The sequence below is a fragment of the Marmota flaviventris genome, chromosome 1 (genome assembly GCF_047511675.1).
Source record: "Marmota flaviventris isolate mMarFla1 chromosome 1, mMarFla1.hap1, whole genome shotgun sequence".
Taxonomy (NCBI): domain Eukaryota; kingdom Metazoa; phylum Chordata; class Mammalia; order Rodentia; family Sciuridae; genus Marmota; species Marmota flaviventris.
The window spans coordinates 35,772,116-35,796,850 of record NC_092498.1 but is presented as its reverse complement, the minus strand read 5'-3'; the positions used below and the strand labels follow the sequence as shown (position 1 = coordinate 35,796,850).

Below are 24,735 nucleotides of genomic sequence, written 5' to 3'. Positions count from 1 at the left end.
TCTTCTTTATTTTTTTCCTCCAAAGAAGACTTCATAATTTCACACATTAAAATTTGGGCACATATTTTCCCCTGGGATGCTTGAATTAGGTGCAAAATAAAAATTTAATTTCACACGGAGTTCCTTTATAACCAGATTTTAAAATAAAATGCTAACTTCACATTTTAAGGAACAGATTTTTTTTCCTTCTTCACTTAAAAATTTCTATTAGGAAACCTAAACTTTTAATGTAGCATCAAGCTGATAATTTTCTATTAAAAGATTTATAAATATACTGTCACAAAAATTACTATCAGTAATTTTACCACATGAAGACTCTAAATTAACATGCCTTACAAAGGTAATCAGTATAACATAATTTTTACTGCAGCACATAACAACATACAAATAGTACCTCGCATATAATTAACAATATCACTTTTATATTTCTATCATTAGGTAAACATTAACTCATCGTCTGTGCCTAACTAAATCTGCATATTTATTTCTGGATATTTAATTTATTCAGAAATATAGACTCATACAATCTAAAGACAGTATACTTAAACTCTAAATGGATAATAACCACAAACTATCTTTAAATGCTGAATCCTAAGCAAAAAGATATTGAAAAAACACAAATTCCAGGCAAATTTGAGAAAGATATTTAATAGTTCTCCACTAGTCCTGAAAAATCATTCTCTTTCACTATGAAGAATTTTAAATGAGTCATACTTTCCTTACTAAATCACTGTTTTACTTAACATATGGTGAAAAGAGTTAACTGTTTGGTAACTTGAAGCTTTATATTCATTTAAACTATACATCAATATATACTAAAGCTGGCAGAAAATAAAACAAATACAGTTTATTACATACAATATTTAGAACTCTCCATATCATGTGCATGAGCCTCATCTGACATTTCTCTGATACTGGAGTGAAAAGCTGTCATCTAAATACCTTCAAAAACTCGGATTCCCACATCCCAAACTTACCAGAATTAAACAACTTGAAATTAAGCACAACACTTTTTTTCTTGGCACCCAGGCGGAGCTATGTTCTACATCCATCTTTTACTAAATTAACATATTTCTGGCCCTTACTTATTGCCTAATTATTTAAAGTTCTAACTTTATAACTTTTTTTAAAAAATTAAATATTTTTATAGTAGATGGACACAGTGCCTTTATTTTATTTTTTATGTGGTGCTGAGGATCGAACCCAGTGCTTCACACGTGCTAGGCAAGCACTCTTACCAATTGAGCTACAGCCCCAACCCACTTTGTAACTTTTTAATTCATAATGAAATCAATTCATAGCATTGTTTTTAATCATTAAAGCATTAAAAGGAAATAAGGCTATATACTCACAATGAATTTAGAAAACTGAATACTTAATAAGCTTTTCCAGAATGTGAGTCTTGTGTTGTTGTTGTTGATGATGTTATTTTAAAAAATGGCAAGGGGGAGGGGGCGGCTAAGGGCTAAAACTGAATAAATCCCTACCCCTAAACTGCGGTCTATTAGAAGCATGCAATTTATCTAAACTCAAAGCACTATGGACAACTTGCCAGAATCCAGTAATCCATCACACTTTGCAGGGGGAAAGGGGAAAAAATTTTGAGTTAAAAAAAAAAAAAAATTCCCCCCTCTTTCTGGTAGCAAGTGCCCCGATACGCACCTGGCTTGTTCACTGTCAGCGGCAGGGAAACTTTAAAAAATAAATCAGCTACAGACAAACCTGATGATCCAAGCAAGCCCCAGGCACTTCTGGACGGCGCCCGCTCGCTGGGCGCTCAGGCTGCGCTGCAGCCGGGCTCTCGCGGAAGGTGCCCACACCTGAGTCGAGTTGGCTAGACCGCCGCTGGGGACCCGGGCGGGGAGGACCCGGGGGCGGGGCAGGCAGGGCCCGGCAGGACAGGACCGCTAGGTGATCCGGCCCGCAGCCGGGGCGCACCCCGCGCCTCACGCGGACGCCCGACGCCCAGCAGCACGAGCGCAGGAGGTGAGTTGTGCGGGAGGGCGAAAGGAAGGACCCGCCAAGACAAGTGGCTACATGTCGTCAAAATAACGGCCCGTGGGCACCCGGCCCCCGTGGCAGCTCGCGGAGGCACCAGGAGTTCGAAGTGCCCCGCGCCTCCCTCAGAAGCCCGAACGCCCCAAGCCCGGCCCCGACCCCAAGACACCTGTTTGGCGGCGCCTGGCGTTCGGTTCCACCCTCCACGCTCGGGCTCACACACCCCGAGAGGGGGGAGGGCGAGGGGAGCCCAGACCTCCGACCCGCAGCCTGAGGGCGCCTCTCCTGGCCGTACCTGACATCAGCAGCTGCTCCCTCTCGCCCCTCCTGGGGGGCGGAGAGGGGGTCGACTCGGGGCTGGCGACCTTTGCTCGTCTGGGCAGCCGCAGAACTGGCTCGTGGCCGCTAGCCCGGGCCGCCCGCTACCGCCCAGATCATTCTCCCGCGGCGGTGGCGGCGGCAGCCGAGGCGGGCCCGGCGCGCGCTCCCGCCCGCTCGCTCCGCCCCTCCCTGCAGCGCGTCCAGGCCGCGGCCCGCCTACGGCGCAGCCGCCACCCAGGGGTCTCCGAGCGCTGACGTCGCCGCCGCCGCACCAGCCCCAGGGAAGGGCGGAGCCGGAGGGGGCAGGGAGGGGCGGGGCTACGGCGACGTGCGGACGCGGGGATAGGGCGCCGACCACGAGCTCCGCCCTTCTGCGAAGGGGTCTGGGAAGTCGGGGCTTTCAGAAGCTGTACGCTTAGTTGCAGCCCTGTTGCGCATCTTATCTACGGGTTTCACCTTTCCAACTCTGCTGTTGGGTTCTGCACTAGCTTCCATACTTGGAGACTGAGGAGGAGAGGAACGTAGTGAAAGGAAGGAAACTAGAACTGAGACTGGTCGTGACTGAGGGACCTTTGTCTGAGAGACGGACTCTTAACTCTGTAGTAGTATCTTGGCCTCTAACCTGCTCTTAACCCGTCCTTTTTTTTTTTCCTCGCTAGTCCTCTCCCCATATTCTCACTTTCTCTCTGGTCTTAACTAAAGGAAATACGGCAAGATGAGCTATGCAGAAAGGTGCTACATAACGTGATGTGTGAACCAGAAAGAACTGAAAAACAGTGATATCAGAAAGCCTTCTGCAAGAACACGTGCATAAACTTTGATTCTGTCAGTACTTCATTTCTGTCCTACAATATAGCAGGAAGAAGTTCTTCAAAGCTTGCAAAAATCATCTGCCCTTAGGGGGTGGTTGCCACCTGTCGAGACAACCCCACCACGTAGTGAGGAGGTGAGTGGAAGGTCTATATGTCATTGGCTTTAACCCTCTACAAGGCCAAGCTCCAGGATCGGAAAGCTACTGCCTGCTTCATTTAAATGCGTGACTTGGGCAGTTCTTTAATAACCTGTAAGTGTTAAAAGTAGACTCTGAAAACAGGCTGGTTGGTCTGTTTCACTTCATTTTCTGTTGCTAAACTATAACATAGCTTGGTTCCATATACTTCCACAAGGGAACTAGAAAAGATACTTCTCTAGGGGTCACAATGTTCCAAATACAAACCAAACCAAACTCAGGATTCCTTGTGTCATTTTAATTTAATAATTGAAAGTTATAGTGAACAAAGAATAATCTCCCCCCCCCCCCAATGAACAAAGGTAAACCTTTCCAATGATAAGATTAGCCATAGTCAAAATAAAGAAGAGCTTTATTTTGGCTGTGGTTCTGGGCAAAGTTCTGGCCGATGGCCTTCTTGCTGGCAGTGCCCTGAAGCAAAGCAGAATATCACCTGGCAAGAAACAGGGAGCTCATAATAGACCTAGCCAAGCTCCCTTTTATAGCAGACCTGCTGTCTGGACAGCCATTAACCCATCAATACATTAATCAGGTGAGTGGATTAAGCTATTCATGAGGGCAGAGCCCTAATCAACTCTTAATGGTTCCACCTCTTAACATCTTATGATGGGGAGAAGCCATATTCAAACCATAACAGGCTGGAACCTTGCTTCCCTTCCCCTATTTATTGGCTGTGTAATGTTAGCAAGTTACTTAGCATGCCTGGGAGAAATAATAAGTAGCATATTTTAGTTATTGTTATTTTTCCTGTAATTTGCTTGGGTTCAGCTTTAGTGTATAGTTTGCCACGAGTTAACATCAGTAGATCCAAAAGAGTCTTCCAAAAGAATTTTAAAACTTAATGGTCAGGCACAGTGGCACACGCCTGTAATCCCAGTGGCTCAGGAGGCTGAGACAGGAGGATAGCGAATTCAAAGCCAGCCTCAGCAAAAAGCAAGATGCTAAGCAACTCAGTGAAACCCTGTCTCTAAATAAATTACAAAATAGGGCTGGGGATATGGCTCGGTGGTCAAGTCCCCCTGAGTTCAATCCCCTGTACCCCCTCTCCCCCTAAAAAACTTAAGGAACATCTAGTGATTCTAATTTAGATGTCTTTTTTCAGATGAGGAAACTGAGGCCAGAAAGATAAACTAACAGAACATGCCAGAAGAGAAATGCCAGAATCATGACAGCCAGGTTGGTGCCCTTTCTTGTCCCATGCCTCCAGACTTCTCTTTACTATATCCCACGTTTAACTTCCTTTCCTCCTCAACTTCTGTGTAGTTGTTGCCCAGGCCCATCCCCCACCACAGCTTGGTTCCATATACTTCCACAAAGAAACTAGAAAAGATACTCCTCTAGGGGTCACAGTGTTCCAAATACAAACCAAACCAAACTCAGGATTCCTTTGTGTCATTTTAATTTAATTGAAAGCTATAGTGAACAAAGAATAACCCTTTTATCCCCAGTGAACAAAGGTAAACCCTTCCAATGATAAGATTAGCCATAGTCAAATCTAGGGAAATTATATGCAAAAAGGAATGTTGATCAAATCGCCCATCCCTTTTCTGGTGTTTTTGAAAAATAGTTATTGCTTTATGAAAACAGTACATGCTTATGCAAACAAATTCAAAACCTTCAAATAAAAATGTAAAGATAGTTATAATTTGTTCAAATCCCATAATCTAACCATTAAAAAATTCTGTTACATTCTTCTAAACATCTCTCTAAAACTAAATAATACATTAGAAAATAGAAGTAAATATTTCATAAACTATATCTTGCATTCATAGTTCTTTTCTCACTGTCATAGATAACATCATTTTTAAAAAGTTGCATAGTATCTATTAAGTGAATGTGTGTATGATCATAAATCTTGGCAGTATTGTATTGATTGACATTTGTGGGTTTTTTCCCCAAGTTTTTACTGTTGTAAATACCTCTTCAATAAACTGCTTTATGCAAACTGTACAGTTATCATCTTGGACATGTTCCTAAAAATGACATTTGTGTCAGCTGATTATTCAACATTATCAACTAGGAAAAACAAAGTTATGGTTACTTTGAAAAATATACTTTATATGTGAACTTAAAACTGAACAGATTTTCCCCTCTGAACCACATTTGAAACATTAATAAACCTTGGATAGTGTTGTCTGGTTAGTGTCTAATGTTTTGATAATGTATATCGAAGTTCCTTGGAGCAGGAGGGTAGACATTGCTAGTTGTCTAAACCGAAATCTTTTTTTCCTACTAGCAAAACCATGATTTTTTTCAGGGTAACAATGTGTCCAGTTAAAAACATTCACTTCTGCAGACTCTTTTAAGTCAGTACTGGACATGTAACCTGTCAATGAAATGAAAGTTAGGGCTTAAGGAAAGCTTTATGGAGGAAATGTTTCTTAGCCATTTGACCTACACCCATCCTTTTTCTTTCTTAGAACTAGGACACCATGCTGAAGGTAGAGCCACAAAACTTCAACCATGATGACAAAAGCCACACACTCAGTGTTAATGGTGTAGGAAGCCAGACGTATCTGGGTTCATGATTGCTTTGGAGGGCCAGCTTACCAGCTAGGCTGGCCATTTCTGGGTTGTTGTTAGGTGAGGAAAAATAAATTTTTTCTATATAAGATTTTGTTATATGAGCTTTCTATTATAAGTCTTAAAATATAGTTCCTTATTGATATAATGAGGTAGATTATCATTTATATAGCAGTGTGTTGACAATTTTTTTTGATAGGGTAAGATGAAAATGGGACAGAATATGCAAGCTAACCACAGTGATAAAATATTCTCTAATAAACTTAGTTTTCCATTGAATATCCAAATATTAAATAAGTCATTTTATAATAACTTGAATTTTATAGATTAACTTAGTGGTTTTAAAATATATCCACAAATTCTTTCATGCTTCTTTCAAAAGATAGAGCTTAATTCCCCTAACTTTAAGTTTGGGCTGTACTTAGTAACTTTTCATGAATAGAATAAAATGAAAATGACATAGTGGACTTCTGAAGGGAGTTTATAAAAGATATGCCAGCTTTCTTTTTGTTCACTCTCTGGAATTACTTGCTGAAAGTGTCACCAGACAGGGGTCCAAGGAGGTCTCTCTAGGGGACATTGGGACCCTCCATTTGCCCCAGGCAGGTTCTTGCCTTACACCATGTAAAAGCATTTCAGGATGTATTGAAAGCAAGGCACAAGCAATAATTTATTAATAGAGACAGCAAATTAAAGGTATACACACCCCAAAGGCAGGGTGCATATGCCCCTGGCCTCTCATAGAAGGTAAGACAAGTTATTCAAACAGGGTTGATCTCCCTGACTATATGAATGATTCTCCTAGGAGGAAAAGTGCAGGTTCCCGGGCAGGCTTTTGTGAATCAGGATGTTTCATCTTATTTAAATAGTCTAGCTACAGATCAGTTATGGGTATATTGTGTAGCTTGAATCTGATGACATTTGAATTGATTATGTTTTTGTTCAAGTTGATCTCATACAAGCATATGTTGAATGCTTTTTTCCTCTAGCTAAAAGGACAAACATGACTGATCATGCTTATAGGTCTAGATCTCCATCTAGTAAGGGTGTCCTTTTCTCTCTCCCTGAAAGCCCAACTATCTCAGGGAAAGGTAGCCGTCATGTCTTTATCATCAGGTCACTTAGGCAACTTATGGAGAGGCCCGGTTGGTGAGAATTAAGGCTTCCAGCCAACAGCCATGCAAATGTCCTTGAAAGCAGATCCTCCAACAATAGTCCAACATAGAAATGACATCATGCATCCCTGGCCAGCATCTTAACTGTCACTTCAAGTGAGACCCTGAGCCAGAACCACTCAACTAAGCTGCTCCTATATTCCTGGCCCCCAGAAAATGAGATAATACATGTTTAAATAATTGTTTTAAGCCACTAAGTTTTAGGATACTTTGTTATATAACATTCAATAACTAATACAGTTAACTATAATAGAGCCTAACACAATGGGCAGCACATAAGTGGGTGTTATTTGAATAACAATTGATTAAAGTGGAGTTTATCTTTTTTACTTTAATAGATTACATATAATGCTATTATTACCTGTGGTCCCTGACACCTAAATTATATAAGGGTTTTTTAATATGATCATAAAGAGATCAATTGTGAATCTTACTGAGATCGAAACAATGGTGGTCCTCGATGTTAAAAAAAAAAAAAATCAGAGTGGAATGAGCAATAATATCCTGAAATTGGAATTATGTCTTTAGTCTTATCACTAATTAACTGGGTGACTTATGAAAAGTCACTTAAACCTAAATTTCAATTTCCCTATTCATTAAATGGGGACAATAATCTCAATCTGTTTTCAAAAGATAGTCAGTATGATTTTATGTAATAGTGTATTAACACTCTTTCAATTAATTTGGTTAGATCTGCCTTTTTAAATTTTTAAGCAAATAAGTGTTACATATTTAGGTGTGAATCCCATAGAGAATTTTCTTTCAAATGGTGGTAATTTACTTGCTGATTTTACTGTGTGCATTTGTAAATATTAGCATCATTCATAGGCAAGCAGTTTAGGCTTAAGTGTGTGTGGCAGGATGGTAGCTTATTAAATGTCAGATCTCATTTTATTAGCCTGTTGAAAATTTACTATGCTTTAAGAAGAATACATAATTATGACTGACTCCTTTTCCTTTTGATTAATTAATTTCTAACTGTAGCTAGGTATTTGCCCCAGCAATACTTAAATATTCTTAGTAATAAATACACATTTAGCTAGTTTTAAGTGTTCATCCTAGAGCAAAATTGTGCCCAACAGCAAGTATATATATGGTAGAATATATGTCTTTCTCTTTTACAGAGGAGGACTTGTGCACACAGAGAAAGGCTTTATACAATGAAATGTCAGAAGTAAATATTATATAATTATGGACAATGTACAGTTTGGCATGAGTAACCTAACAGATAAATATGTTAGGATGAATAAGATTTATTTAGCCTTAGTGTAGGATTCAAGTCTTGATTACATAGTAGATGAATTATCCTAGATTTCTGGGTTTTTGAACAGTGGTCCCCCCTTATCCATAGGGAATAAGTTTCAAGACCCCATGGATACCTGAAACTGTACCTAGTACCAAAACCTACATATACGCTGTTTTTACTACATGTAGTTACCTACGATAAAGTTTAATTTATAAATTAGGCACAGTAAGAGATAATAATAACTATAATAAAAATAGAATAATTTTGACTGTGTACTATAATAAAAGTTATATTAATGTGAATGTATCCTCTCTTCCCAAATATCTTCTTTTAGTGTATGTCTTAGCAATCTCAGCATATGCTTTTGTTTTCTTTCTTTATTAAGTCAAGAATTTTCACCTTTCATTTAAAGAAAGTACTTTATTGTTTGTTTGTTTTTTTTTTTTGCCATCCCAAGGTTGTTAGCATCACTACTCTTGCACCTTGGAGTCATTATTTAATAAGTGAAGTGAAGATTATTTCAGCACACTCACTACAATACCATGATAGTTGACCTCATAATTGAGATGGCTACTAAGTGAAAATGAGCAGCCGGTGTGTACAGTATTGATAGGTTGGACAAAGGGATGATTCACATGGTGGGTAGGATGGAGTGGGATGGCTTTAGGTTTCATCACATGTTCAGAATGACACACAATTTAAAACTTCTGAATTGATTATTTCTGGAAATTTTTAATACTTTTAGACTACAGTTGACCATGGGTAAATGAAACCTCAAAAAGTGAAACTGGACAGAGGAAGATAGCTGTATTGTTTCTTGCTTTCTGCTACTTGCTGTAACCCCAAATCACATGAAATTACTGGCTTAACTAGACACTGGACTATATGTGGTTATAGATGATCTATGGTAGTAATGAAAAATTCTAGGGAAAAAATGGACACTAGGAAACTGAGAAGAGAGAAGACTGGTGACAGTGTGTTTTCAACAAAATTTCTCACAATACTTGCCAGTTCAGAACGAGGAGAAGATAAAGAAAAAAGAAAGTCTAGGAATTACTTTTAACCTCAAGGGAAGAGGATTCAGCATGACTACAATGTGTGCATCAAGGAATTAGTGTTATTGCAAGAAATATTCTCAACTTGTGAGGTTAGGCTTGATGGTTTTACTCTGTATTCTTCTAGTTCCTTGGAATAAGAATCATAATGTTCTTTAGTTGTTTTCCTTGGTGGCTCACCAAAAGCAGAAAATGTTTTTTGTAAAATGGAATGGGCAAAGCTTGCTTTAGTTTGAAATTCCACAGGAGTAAATTATTTATGAATGTTGATATTGTTATTGTAAAGAACTAAACATATTTAGTTATGTACTATGGCATATTTTTTCTTTCTTTTAAATTTTATCTTAAAATTTAAAAATGAACTGTAGTAGATACCATTTTGGGTTTTTGTCACCTCTGCTGAGATGCACCCTGTTCTTTAGCCCTTTACTATAACTCCCATCTATAGGTTGGTTCCCTGTTATGGTTTAGATATTATGTATCCCCCAAAAGCTCACATGGGAAACAATGCAAGAATGTTTAGAGGTGAAATGATTGGGTTATGAAAGTCTTAACCAAATCAAGGCATTAATCCCCTTATAGAGATTAACTGGATGGTAACTTTAGGGTGTGTCTGGAGGAGATAGATCCCTGAAAGTGTACCTTTGGGGTTTATATTTTTGTCCTTTTTGAGCAGAGTGCGCTCGCTCTCTCGCTCTCTCTCTCTCTCTCTCTCTCTCTCTCTCTCTCTCTCTCTCTCCTTCCTGGTGCCATATTTTCAGCTACTTTCTTCTGCCACACACTTCTGATATGATGCTCTGCCTCATCCCAGACCTTGAGGAATAGAGTCGGCCACCTATGGACTGAGACTCTAAAACCATGAGCCCCCAAATAAATGTTTCCTCTAAAATTGTGCTTGTCATGTCTTTTGGTCACAACAGTTAAAAAGCTGATCAAACCATCCATTAGGTATATTGATATGAGAGGACCTTTCTCCCTACCTGACCATAGTGATTGGATGAGGTTTGGTCATTGATAGATTCTGAATCAATGAGATTCCCACGTCTGGAATTTGGAGTTGGGACATAAAGGCTTTTGCTATTCTCTGTTGAACACTAAAACTATAACCAAACATGAGTTTTAAATCAGGCTAAACCCAAATAAGAAATCATTCTGCAGGGAGAGAAAGGAATGAAGCCAATTGTCTGAGAAAACTAATTAACCCTGAGTTATGGGGCTCCTTTAGAAAGGGAAAGAGAGGAGCTTTCTGGTCCCCTTCAGATTTCCCCTGGCCACTACCCCACAAATGGCCCTACTGCCCAATTCCATGAGCTCTTACCCTGTATCCTTGTATTGAATGACACTTTTTTGGTTAAATTAGTTAGAATACATAACTTCTGCACTATTTAAGATATATTTTATCACTTCATTTAAAAGAAACCTAAATATTTTATTTTTCTACAAGAAGTAAAACACATTTTGAAAACTTCGGTCTAAAGGAATAGCATAAAGCCTATGAAAAAGCCTGCAAATATTACAGTCTTTTGAATAAAGACAACAAAATGGCAGAGTAAGAAGCTCTAAGCTCTTGTTCTCCCACAGAGACATCAAAACACACATATGCACACATACACACAAACACAAGCAGAAACTGTTAGAACTGATTTTGCGAGAGTTCTGAAAAATAGATAAAGGTAAACAGCAACCAACTAAGCACTTAATCAAGAAAAAGGCACATGAAACCAGTAGGAATGTTTCATGGTGATTTTGCTTGTCCTTACACTACCCCCTTTCCCTCATGGAGATATTTAGAGTGGCAATAGTCTTGTGGCAATAGTATGGCAAAGCAGCAGCAGTTATACAATTGCTACAGTCATAAAGAAGCAACATTCTGACAGCAGTACAGTCTAAAAGCATTAGCAGCCCCTATCCCTAGTGTGGAGCTGTTTACCAGGTTCGAAAAGGAGCAAGCAAAGCAGACCTTGTTTGCAAATTATTGTATTCTAACCCGATTGGTTAGAACAGGTACTCTGGCCTGAATTCCTTTGCGCCCACACATTCATATGTTATAACTCTAACCTCCAATGTTACTGTACTTAGAAATTAAGTCATAATAAATTAAGTCATAATATTAGGTTCCAATCTGATAGGGCTGGTGCTCTTATAATAGGAAGAAACACCATAGTGTGCTTCTTCTTTTCTCTCTCTCTCTCTCTCTCTCTCTCTCTCTCTCTCTCTCTTTCTCTCTAACTGCCTCCCTCCCTCCATCCCTCCTCCCTTTCTCCTTTCTCCCTCTCTGTCTCCCTCCCCTCTCTCACTTTTTCCACTCTTCCTTCTTTTCCATCTGCCTCTCTCCATCATGTGAGGACACAGAAGGAAGTACCCCATCAGCTAAACAGGGTGAAACTAGAAACCAAATCAGCTAGAACCTTGATCTTGTACTTTACAGCCTCCAGAACTATGAAAAATAAATTTCTGATTTTTAAAAGATATTCAGCATGTGGTATTTTGTTATAGCAGCCCACACAGACTAATAAAGAAGTACTGATTCAAGTGCTATTCCCTATTTCAACTAAGTCATAACTTAGGCCAAAAAAAACTAAAAACACTGCAGGCTGAATTAACAACCTAGGAGTGAGATTATAGTTGAAACATATAATACTTAGGCAAAAGTTGGGTCAAATTTCTTTGGGAAATTAGGAAATTCAAAAGCAACCATATACACGTGGGAATTTAGAAAGCTATGCACATATACCAGGGTAAGACATATGCTCAGAAAACACTTGAGAAATCCCTAATAAGCTTTCACCTTGAGCTGATCCCTTGGCACAGTGCAAATGTGAATAATTAAAGAATGACCCTGGCTCAGAGCCAATTTGTAAGACTGGGAGAGTAGATGGCATTCAGGAAAATCCCTGTCAGAACACTAGCTGAACACAAGCCAAGGAAAAGAGACTTTAGTGACCTCACTGACAATGAATACAGTCTGCAATAAAAGTTTGGGAAAAACATTAAATAAATGAACTGCCAATTGGTTTGCAGTAAGTCACAGTTTTCCACTAAAGGAGAGGGCACGGTAATATATGAGACAAGCTGAAGTTAGAAGAATTCCTTGATGGAAAAAGTTTACCTTTGCATGTTGTTGCTTCATTTCCTGAAAATAACTTAGGAGATTCTCCTGATTTGTCCATCTACTGCTTTGATTCCTTGGATCCCACCCATTATTTTACTTTAAAAAAAAAACACAAGTAATTATTACAGAGGTCTCTGCATTTTACAGCTGCCTTTTTTGAGAGGCATTTTCCCCCGATACAACAATAAATAAATAAATAAACTGCCACAGTCTTTAATATTCAGGAAACTGAAGTCCTGGAGAAGGGGAAGGGGGAATCTCATTTCCAGTTAACATATTACAATAGCCAAATGTCCAGTTTTCATTTTTTAAAAAAGTTACAAGTTATACAAAGACATAAGAAAGTATGACTTACTCAAAGGAACAAAACAAATAGGCAGACACCATCCCTGAAAGATTCGAGATATAGGAATAACAAGACAAAAACTTTAAAACAACTGTCTTAAATATGCTCAAAGAGCTAAAGAGAAACATGAACAAAGAACAAAAAGACACTAGGAAAAATGATGCCTGAACAAAATTAGAATACTAATAAATACATAGAAATTGTGAAAAGGAACAAGAAAGGAATTCTAGAGCTGAAAAATACAATGATTAAAATGAAAAAAATATCCAGGGAAATTGAGCAAGCCTATAAAAGATTCAGTGTACTTGGGGAAGGACAGTTGAATTAAAATTATTGACTTTAAGGAGCAGAAAAAAAGAAGAATGAGGAACCTTCTTCATTGTTGGAATGCAAATGCAAAACCACTTTGAAGGAGGGTTTGGCAATTTTCTTACAGAACTACATAGTCTTGATACACAATTCAGCAATTGTTCTCCTTGATATTTACTCAAATGAACTGAAAACTTACGTCCACACGACCAACTGCGTGAATATAGGAGCTTTATTAAGAATTGCCTGCACTCAGAAGCAACCAAGATGGCCCTCAATGGTTATTCTGTGGAGTAAAAGTTTGTGTAGTGTCCAAAATTCATATGCTGAAACCCCAATCTCCAATGTGGCTATTTTGGAAATGAGGTCTCTAAGGAAATAGTGAAGGTTTTATGAGGTCATAAGTGTGGGTTCCTGCTCCAAAAATATTGATGTTCTTATAGGAAATGTCAGAGCACTGGTGCATACTCTGTCTCCCTCTCTTCCTTCCTCCATACTTATAGGTAAAATTTTATGAGGATATAAGACAAGAGTACCATCTATAAGCCAGGAAGAGAGCACTCACTAGAAACTGAATTTATAAGCACCTTGGACTTCTAGTCTCCAGAACTGTGAGAAAATTAATGTTTGTTAAGTTACCTAGCCAGTGGTATTTTGTTCTAGTAGCCTAAGTCTATCACAGGTAGGTGCATAAATAAACTTCTGTATACTTAGACAAATTAATACTATTCATCACTATAAATTAAGCAACCAACATACAAAAAGATATGGTAGAGCCTTAAGTGCATGTTACCAAGTAAACAATCTGAAAAGGCTATGTCTTTTATGATTCCAGCCAGATTATATTCTGGAAAAGGCAACAATGTAAAAAGATCCAGGGTGGGCTACAGGTTTTAGGGGAAGGAAGAATGAATAGATGGAACATAGGGATTTTTAGAGCAGGAAAACTCTTCTTTATAAAACTATAATGGTGGATAAATGTCACTATAAATTTGTCTAAGCAGAATGTATAACATCAAGGATTCACCCCAATATAACCCTGTGGACTTTGATTGATAATGATGTGTCAGTGTTGTTTATTGATAGAAATGTAGCATGGGATATTGATAGTGGAAAAGGCAGTACATATATGATAGTAAGGAACTTATGAGAAATCTACCTTCCACTCAGTTTCACTGTGATTCTAATTGACTTTTTTAAAGAAAAAAATAAAATATGTTAATTATTAAAAAGTGAGCAGAACCTAAGATATATATGGGATACCACCAAGTGAACCAACATATGTTACAGACATTCTAGGAGGAGAAAAGAGTGAGAAAGGGGCAGAAAGAGTATTTGACGAAATTGTGAACAAAATCGTCCCAAATTTGATTAAAGATATTAACCTACAAATCCAAGAAGTTCAGTGCATTCCAAGTTGAAGAAATTCAAAGATACCCATAATGAGACATTCTAACCAAACAGTCAAAAGCAAAAGGTAAAACGTTTGAAGGCATCAGCAAAGAAATGACTCATCACATACAGGAATACTTAATGAGATTAAAGGCCTATTTCTCAACAGAAACCATACAGCTAGAAGACAGCAGGGAGAGAGATTTAAAGTGGTGGGGAAAAAAAATATATTGTTAACTGAGAAGTCTGTGTTCAACAAAAATTGTCTTTCAAAAAATCAGGAAGAACTAAAGACACACTCAGATAAAGAAAAGCTGAGAGATTTAATTATCACTGGATCCACCATACAAGAAATGCTGAAGGGAGACTTTAAAGTTGAAATGAAAAATACTAGAGAGTATCTCAAAGCCATATGAAGTAATAAGTATTTCCATAAACATTAATACATGGGAAAATATAAAAACAAGTATTCTTTTATTTTTGTTTATAAGTCTGCCTTTTATTTCTGACAGGATTTAAAGTCACATAAATAAAAATTTATAAATCTATTGGGCATATAACATATAAAATATATTAAGGACAGTAACAACATAAAGGGGGAGAATAGTTTTTGTATGTTTTTGAATAAGTTGGTACCATTTCAAAATAGTTTGCTATAAATTTAAGGTGTGAAATATACTTTATATATATATATATATATATATATATATATATATATATATATATATTTATTTATTTATATATTAATATATATATTTAAAGTTATTTAGACTCACCATGGTAACCAAAAAGAAAATGTCTAAAAATATATATACAAAATAAAATGAGAGTTAAATAGTTCACTACAAAAATTATCTAAACATAAAAGAAGACCATAAGGGAGGAAATGGGGGACCAGAAAGTTGTATGGAAGACAGAAAACATGGAGTAAAATAACAGAAGTTCTTCATTGCAAGTAAAATTTTAAATATAAAGCGTTAAATGCCTCAATCAGAAGGCAAAGATTTGCAGAATCGATAAATATATATGATTCACTAACATATTTTCTACAAGATATTCACTTTAAATCCAAAGACGCAGATAAATTGGAAAGGAAAGGTTACTATGCTAATATCAGGCAAACAAGACTTCCAAGTCAAATGCTGTCTTAATGCCAAAGAACGCTGTATGTTGATAAAGGGGTTAGTTAGTTCATGGAGAAGATATAAAAATCATAAAAATATTTGTACCAATAAACAGACCCAAATACTTGAAGCAAATCTTGACATAATTAAATGGAGACAAACTTCTACAATGATAGTTGAAAACTTCAATATAGAACTTCCAAAAATAAAATACCTAGAGAGAAGATAAGCAAAGAATTAAAGCATTCGAACAACATAATTCACAAACGTCACTGAATAGGTATATAGAGAACATCCCAGCAATAACAACATAGTACATATTCTTCTCAGGGTACATGGAACATTCTCTAGGATAGACCATGTATTAAGCCACAGAAGAAATCTTCATGAATTTAAAAATGTTAAAATCATACAAAGTATCTTTTCTAACCATAGTATAATAAAACTATATAAATCAAAATAGAAGGAAAACTGGAATATTCACAAATAGTGAAAATTAAATACACACTAGTAGATAACAAATGGGTCAAAGACAAAAATACAAGAAAGATTAGGACATAAGGCCAATGAAAACAAAAGCATACACATGTTAAAACTTACAGGATACAGTGAACACAATATTGAGAGGGATATTTATAACCGTATATGCATTCATTAGAAAAGAAGTAATTAATGATCTATCTTTCTCCTTTGAGGGACTAGAAGAGGAAGAGTGAAATAATATGGAACCAGCAGAAGAAAGGAAATAATAAAGACTGGAGCATAGATAAATAGAGAACAGAAAAACAATACAGAAAATCAGCAAAACAAAAAAAATGATTCTTTGAAAAGATTATTGAAATTGACAAACCTTTTAACAAAACTGGCGAGGAGAAAAAAAAGACAAACGAAAATCAGAAATGAAAGTGAGAACATGATTGCCAACTTTAAAAATTAGAAAGGAATAATAAGGAATACCATGAACAATTGCATACCACAAATCAGATAACCCAGGTGCAATGTGACAAATATTAGAAACACACAAATTATTAACTGACTCAAAATGAAAGAGAAAAATCTCAATAGTACTATAACAAATAAAATGATTGAATCAGAGATCAGAAATCTCCCAAAGAGAAAAGTCTAGGGATAGGTGGCTTCAATAGTGAATCCTACAAAATTAACACCAATCCTTCTCAAATTCTTCCAGAAAATAAAAGAGGAGGAACACTTTCTAACTCTTCTATGAGGCCAGCATTTCCCTGATAAAATCACCAGAAAAAAAAATCACAAAAATATAGGCCAATATCCCTTAAGAATATTGAAGCAAAAATCTTCAACAAAATACAAGTAAACTGAACTCAACAGCATATTAAAAGACAAACAACCTGACTAAAAAATGGAAAAGGAGTTGAATAGACATTTCTCCAAAAAAAGATAAACAAATGACACATGAAAAGATACTTAGTCATTAGAGTAAAATAAAAAATAGAAATCAAAACAACCATGAGGTACATTTTCACTCTTACTACCACAGCTATAAGAAAAAAGAAAGTAAAAGATTTTGACAGGATCTGGAGAAATTGGAACACTTGTACATTGCTAGCAGGAATATAGAATGGTACAACCACTGTGGAAACAAGCTGGGTAGTTTCTTAAAAAAGCTAAACAGAATTACCATACAATCCAGCAATTCTACTCTTAGGTATAAACCTGAAAGAGTTAGAAGAGGTTTTGAAGAGATATTTATGGTGACATTATTTATAATAGCCAAAATATAGAAAAATCCAGTGTCCATCAATGAATGAGTGGCTGAACAAAACATGGTATATATGTACTGTTGAAAATTATTCAACCATAAAATGAAATAAAGCTCTGATACATGACAAAACAGGAATGAACTGTAAAGTCAATATACTAAGTGATTTAAGCCAGATACAAAAGGACAAGTATTGTGTTATTACACTCATGAACTGTCCAAAATAGACAAATTAATAGAGATTAAAGATCACCAGGATCTGGAGGAGGGGACAAGGGTGAGTAATTGCTTAATGACTACAGAGTTTCTGTTTGGGGCGATGGAATATCTTTGGAAATCTTTGGTGGTGATATTTGTGCAATAGTATAAACGTAATTAATGCCATTAATTGTACCCTTAAAATGACATAGTTTATGCTGTATATATTTTGTCACAATAAAAAGCAATACAGCTTGCATATGTTTTTAAAAATTATAATCTTTTGCTAAAGAAAAATATAAAATTGCAGAAAAGGCAGATGTGTTTATTATTTTAATTCCTTTTTATGGGGACTTTAATTATTTGTAGGTAGACCATCTAGGTAAAGTGAGCTCAACTGTCTTTTTAAAACTGCTGGACTTCAGTTTTTAAGGAATCAAGTAAAATAGATGGATAGTTATTATACATAACTTGATGAAACATTTTATAGCCATAAAATAATAACTGTTATGAATTGCTGCAACAGCACAAACAGGAGGTTTGCTGGAAGAAATCTTGCTGTCTCAGTTGAAGCCTGAGGGCTTTTCCTTTACTTTTGCAATTAGTTCCCTTCTCCATTTCCCATAAAAGTTAATTGAACCGGGTTGAGGTTGTGGCTCAGTGATAGAGCACTTGCCTAGCAAATGTGAGGCATTGGGTTTGATCCTCAGCACCACATAAAAATAAATAAATAAAATTATGTGCACATCTACAACTAAAAAGAATTTTTTTAATTACTTGAGTCAATATCCTTGCTCCCTTATCTACTTTCCCTCACCCTTTGTTCTAACCAGATTATTTTGTTGGTACCAGGCATTGAATCCAGAGGCACTTAACCACTGAGTCCTTTTTAATAGTATTTATTTTGAGACAGAGTCTTGCTAAGTTGCTTAGGGCCTCACTAAGTTGCTGAGGCTGGCTTTGAACTTCAGATGATATTTTAAAAAATAATTGCACTCAGCTCTCTTTTCTACCTGCAAACTTCCTACAGTAGTATCCTCCTCCATTTGAGGTTGTCCTTTCAGCCCCATCCTGTTCTGGAGACCCTTTCCCTTCTTTTGAAGCCTGGACTAATTTACACATTTCCTATATTCCTAATTTCTCCTGCACCTCTGGTTTTTACATCCCTTTACCTTACTGTCCTCTACAACAATTGCACACACCCTTCCTTCCTTTTCTCTATCACCTGTCTGCATTCACTATCTTTTTTCATGAATTTATTAATTTCCTTGTGAAAGTAGAGAATTTTTTTTATAGATTGTACTAGAATTTCTCTGGAAGAAAAATGTCTTTCTTTGAAAGGAAATCAAAACCCTTGTTGAGGGCTGGAGTAGAACATAAGACTCTGGATTTTATATTTCCAACACCAACCAAGCCTTTAGAGACAAGAACAAAGCTGCTTGGTCTGGAATGAGGAGCTGATTGATTTTGCTCATTCAGAGAAGGGAAAAAAGAGGAAGACAGAACAGGCTTGGGGGAATAATAGTTGGTTACTATGAGAAGATGGGTGGGGGCCATTGGCCAGGGAATGGTTGAGGTTCCAGGGGATCCAAATTTGGGGGAATTGGAATGTCTAAGAAGAGACTTAAAGACGTCAATGTACAAAAAATAGCATTTGTTTTGACTCTTGTTACCCGTATCCTAGGCTAGAGGCCTGACTTTGAATCTAGCAAATCAGGTCCATCCACTTGTCCCAAAAACCAAACAAAAAAGGTAATAGTGAAAGCATGGAAGAAGCTTCAATCAGCCTAACGACACTAGGAAGACAAAAGGACCCATATTCTTAGCCCTGTCTTTAAGGGTCTGAGGATGACTTTGAAGTTTTATAGATAAGAAAGTGAGGGAAATGGTGGGGGGTTCCCATGGCCCAGGGCTGCACAGTTGCCAAAGCAGGTGATATTGATCAGGTATGGTCTGTCTATCATTGTACTAGGACTGGCCAGGCAGGGCCTTGTCTGGCCCCAATAAGAAAGTTGATGTTAATTGGATGGGGTAGCTTCCTCTCATAAAAAAGATGTTCATTCAATCAAACTTTGTTCCTGGAATCCAAGTTCTCTCAGAGAACTGCCTATTCCTGCTTCTTTCTCTTCCTTTTTACAGGTGTTGATCTCAAAAGCACTCACTAATATGCTTTCTGCATGCTGAGCTCCATTTCATTCGTTTTCTGGGAACCAGCCCATAATAAAACCTGAAGCAGAAAGAGAGCTCTTTCTCAATCCTCCTGAAATTCAAGCCCCTTTTAAGTATCTAAAGTCAATAGGTGACATAATTTTGACTAAAGTGAGCTCTTCATCCATGGTAGATCCATTAACATCAATGTTCCAGATGAGAAATGAAGAAAGATAGACCCTGTGAAAACCTATTGGTGGTGTTATCCGCCCCCAAATGAGCTCATAATCATTTATCCATGCTGACCAATGGTGATTTGGACAATTACTGAAGTTTTTGAATGTTTCACATTTAACTAGAGAATTTTCAAATACTTTCAGTATTCCAGCCCTTTTTATGACCTCTAATACTCTCTTTGCCATGAGGTAAACCTCAGTAGAATCTGCCCATGTACAAATGTTTTAATTTTAAGGATATTTGAAACAACATATACTATACAAAGTTGAGAAAGTATTCATGTTATATTTCTGATAACTTTTTGAAAATTCCACCATGGCACAACATGATGGAGTACAAACTATTGAACAAAAGGTGTTTTAATCCTGGCTCTGTTACTCAGTAACTGCTTTCTGAGACATTTGATCCTCAACTGTGAAAGGGAGATGATGATGCCCCATCTTTTAGAGTAGTTACATGGGAGCGTATTTGCAGAGGCCCCAGTACATTACAAGTACTTAGTAAATTTAGTTATTTTTTTATCAACAGTTATAATGATAATAAGAAGATTGACCAAAAATTTTAAGTGGCAATATCTTCTCAACAGATGTTTAAATTTACTGCCACATTTTTTAATCCACTAGAAGCAAATATTGATTAGGAAACATAGAGATACTCACCATAAAGATGCTTATACTGAAATGTGTGTAAGTGATTTTCACCCAAGAGGCAGTTATCTCTAACTAGATGCGTTAGATTAAGTGATTTCTAAATTCATTTTCAACTATTAAAGCCTCAAGAGTCTATGGATTAGAATGATTTTTCAAAAACCAGAAGTAACTGTTTCTAAAAATTTGCTTTGAGTCTGTCTTTGGTAAGAATGGGCACATGTCAGCTCATTGGTAAAGCACCCCTGTGTTCAATCCCTACTACAAGAAAAAAAAAAGGTTACATGTCAACATCAACAGAGCTGTAATTCTAAGTCCTCTTTACTAGTGGTCTAAGTGCAAATATTTTAGACTCTTAATTTTATTACAACATTGTGTAAAATATATGTCAGGATAGAGTAGTAATAATCAAATTATTACAAAAATGGAAGTTACTGTCCATTATTTTGTTCCAGATTTGTAGTTGCTTAAACTGTATTTAAATTAATTTTTATAGCTCATTGTTTTTCTTGCAATACTAATTATTTCTGATGATGAATACTGTCCTTGTGTATGGAGGCAGTTCTGTCTAAACAGAAGGCAGTTTTGCTTTCCTTTTGTTATCTGTTAACCTTAGTCCTGGAAACTGGTTTCCTCTGGAAAAATTCCTCCTACTACTTCACACCTTTGAACAGCTACTTGGACACACATCCTCTGTTTCATCTTTTGTGGCTAGCAGTGAGTTACATGTATATTATGTCCATACTTTGGAACCAATAGAGTAAAACTTTACCTCTACTTTAAGCTGGACTTGACTTCTCTTTTACTGAATAGATCCAAGGTAGCAGAGACACAAACCAGTTTTATTTTCTTCCTCTTCTAAATATCTGTTTCAATATTTATCTTCCTACTTCTTACCTAAGAGGAGTTTGACCTCCTTTCTCATGAGAAACAGGATAGCATTTCTCTCCCTCTCTGCTGTACATCAACCACCTAATATACATATTAGAGCATTGACAATCAAGATACTACCCATTCTTTTATATGTCAGACTTTTGGCAAGGATATACCTGACTGGAAATGGCAGGGGCTAAGGGTTGAAGGTGGAAGGTGGAAATGGAACAGGGAGGTAACACACTGTATTTGAAGAGTGAGAGATCTAGGTGGAAGGTGAGATGGTATGCACAAGCAGAACAGAAAGAATCTTCTAGAGTTCGGAAGAATCAGCATTCCAGTTCTACTAGGAGGTAGTACGGTGGCAGGGCCTAACCATGGACCCTCATGGAGGAATGCTTATCTTGCTCACTGTGCAGAAGGAGAGTCCTAACATAGAACACTATGTTTTGGGACAAAGTGCTGTCAGAATACTGGCAAGCGCAATTTTCTTGCTCCTTTGAAAAGAAGTTATTCTCCTGTTGGTACAAGGTCGACCTCTGTGGCAGTTCTTGAACTCTTAGTGTCTGGACTCCTATAAGATGATATGTTGTGCATCACCTCTGGCCTATCATGACTATTATATGTAAATTGGCACATACCCACTATAAAAGATATTTTTGCTGTGCCACAAAGCAGACGCTGTTCTCTGAAACCATCTCTGGAGGGGTTTCTCCATGCTCTCAAGATCCCCACAGTCAATGCTGGAAGGGCAGGCCCCTCAGCATACAACTAGAATAAAATAAAATGTGGAGAGGTACTAGGGGCAGAAAGGACACATATGTGGAACAGGAAAGAATTGAGGGAGAGAATAAGGATCAGGGAATTTAACTAGTTTTGCTTCTTATGTACAGATGACCATTTATGGCGTTGCTTCCTTCTATCTCTGAAGTGCAAACATATCCCCAAATTTATAAATATGGGTGGGTAAAAACCACCCTAGGGTATGAGAAAGTAAATGAGAAGAAATGCTATGTTCCAGTTTGCCAAGCTCAGAACTGCTAGCTGACAGGCTAGTTCCCTTTTCTTCTATTATATTTTAAGTGTATTTTTATGAAAACTGTTGATGACACTGCTTCTATAGGGAAACACATTCTTGGAATTGGATCAATACAATCCATATGGAGACAAGACCCTTTTCTACTTTACTAACATTATCTGAAGCTTGTAGATTTAAAATAATAATAATAAAGTGGAAGAACACTGACTTGCTGAAGGTATTACAATCAAATTAAGCTAAAATTAGAATTCACACAAACCTTCATTCAGTGTGTAAGGCTTATTTTTCTATTGGACTTTAGGCAAACCTTTGCCTTGAGAAGATTATTGGAGAGGAAAACAAGAAGTGAGGGAACCAACCATCAGCACCCAACACCCTACCCACCACTTTCTCTTCCCTTACATTTCTGTTTCTCTCCCTATCTCTTTCTCCTTCCCATTCTTCTTCCTCCTTTTTCCCTTCTTTTTTCCCTTTGCTTTTTTAATTTTTTGTATAACACTTAGTATTTGGCCTGCCTCCTTCTAGTCTTTTCCTTTTTATTTTTCAGTTCTAGTTTTTATACCTGTCCTTCCTAGTAGAGGAAAAAAATGTTGTTATTACTGTCATAAAAATTAAGTTCTTGACTCTTTATGGTTCTGTGACAAGCATTGTAAAAAGGCAATTATGTGGATAGTTTCTGATCTCCAAAGTAGACAAGCTATTGAGTTCCAGTGGTTTTATAACATCCTTGTGATTCTTGACTTTTTTTTTCCTGTTTCTCAGACCCATTAAAAATCTGGGGACAACCATAAATTACCTCCCTCCAAAAATGTAAAAGTTACAAACTTACTCTATTTAATACAACTTTGGAAGGTTCAAAAACTCCCTGATCCGTTCAGGAGTTTAAACCTCTAAAACCCTGCTGGTCATCTCAATAAATTTCACAGATGTCCCACAATTACAGACAGGAAGAGTGACTTGAAACATTCTTAAAAATAAAATAGATGTATTTCATTTTATTAAGAAAAACAATATGCCATGTAATAGTCATTTTGTATGGTTGGAAAGAAAAAAAGAGGAAGGAATATTATCAAATTATAAGTAGGTCATAATATTTTCCAAAAGAACATTTATTGAGTGCCTGCTACACACACACACACACACACACACACACACATATATATATATATATATATATATATATATATATATATATATATATCCTTTAGTATTAATGGGGGATTGGTTCCCAAAACCCCCAGATACCAAAATCTAAAAATACCTAATACAAAGTAAATGTCATGTGAAGAGTTGTTATACTGCATTGCTAGACAATAAAAAAAGTATGTATATATTCAGTACAGGTGCAATTTTTTTGGAATACTTTTGATCCATGGTTAATTGAATTCATGGATGTGGAATCTACATATGGATGGCTCACTGTATGCAAATATATATATATATATATGTGTGTGTATATATTTTTATAATTATATATTATATTATATATATATATAATTTTCACAACAACTGTATCACATAGAAATTATTGCACTCAGATATTGAAATTGAAACAGAAAGATTAAAGAGCTGACTCAGATAACCTTCTAGTAAGTAGTAAATTAGAATTTTAACCCATATGTAACTCCAGTATCCAAAGGATGATTTCTTATTTATCTTTTCTATTCAACGCAAAACTTAGCACATAGGAGGTACTCATGATTGAACTAAATTGAGAAGAGTGAGGCATAGAACTCTGCAGTAGATCACTGGAAAGTAGAGACCAATCTCCCCCACCTGACCCCAATTTACCTCCCATTTCTCTGTACAGAGAAGAAAACATTCTAACATTCTAAGGATGAGGGAGAACGCTACAGACTTACAGAGGAATGCCTAATTTTACTTACTCATCAGAGAAATATGTCAACTCTAGCAATGTGAGGGTAACAGGTTTGAATATTCTACTTTTCATTTGAAAGGAATATACTATAAAGTCAAGACAATAGTAACTTGAGAAAATTGTTTTTGGTTTAGCAAGTCCTCTGAACTTTAAGGAGGCATTGTGACTGGAGCTCTGGAAATTTAAAGAACAATTTGAAACATGACTAGGAGAAAAATACAGCAATTTTAGTGTTAATACAGTTCTCGATTTTGATTTTAAAGGAAAAAGTATCACTGATTGAGGAAATTGTTCAAAATGTACATGCCGTTTTTTAACTGAGGCTAGCTAATGAATGAAACTGAAATTTGAAGAGGATTGGTGAAG

At 36.7% G+C, this 24,735-nt stretch overlaps 2 protein-coding genes across 3 annotated transcripts in view; one reads left to right on the top strand and one right to left on the bottom strand.

Moving 5' to 3' along the window:
- Nucleotides 1-2,464, bottom strand: part of C1galt1 (core 1 synthase, glycoprotein-N-acetylgalactosamine 3-beta-galactosyltransferase 1) — a 31,842-nt gene extending 29,378 nt beyond the window's left edge. For both annotated transcript variants that reach the window (XM_027952810.3, XM_027952811.3), the window contains exon 1: nucleotides 2,294-2,464. In XM_027952810.3, the coding sequence (XP_027808611.1) occupies nucleotides 2,294-2,300 (7 nt within the window). In that variant the 5' untranslated portion in view covers nucleotides 2,301-2,464. The remainder of the gene's footprint in view (nucleotides 1-2,293) is intronic.
- A 279-nt stretch (nucleotides 2,465-2,743) lies between these two features.
- The window catches only part of Asns (asparagine synthetase (glutamine-hydrolyzing)), a 157,002-nt gene continuing 135,010 nt past the window's right edge, over nucleotides 2,744-24,735 (top strand). The window contains exons 1-2 of the mRNA XM_071612524.1: nucleotides 2,744-3,265; nucleotides 4,431-4,504. The gene's annotated coding sequence lies outside the window, so the exon portion shown is untranslated. The remainder of the gene's footprint in view (nucleotides 3,266-4,430; nucleotides 4,505-24,735) is intronic.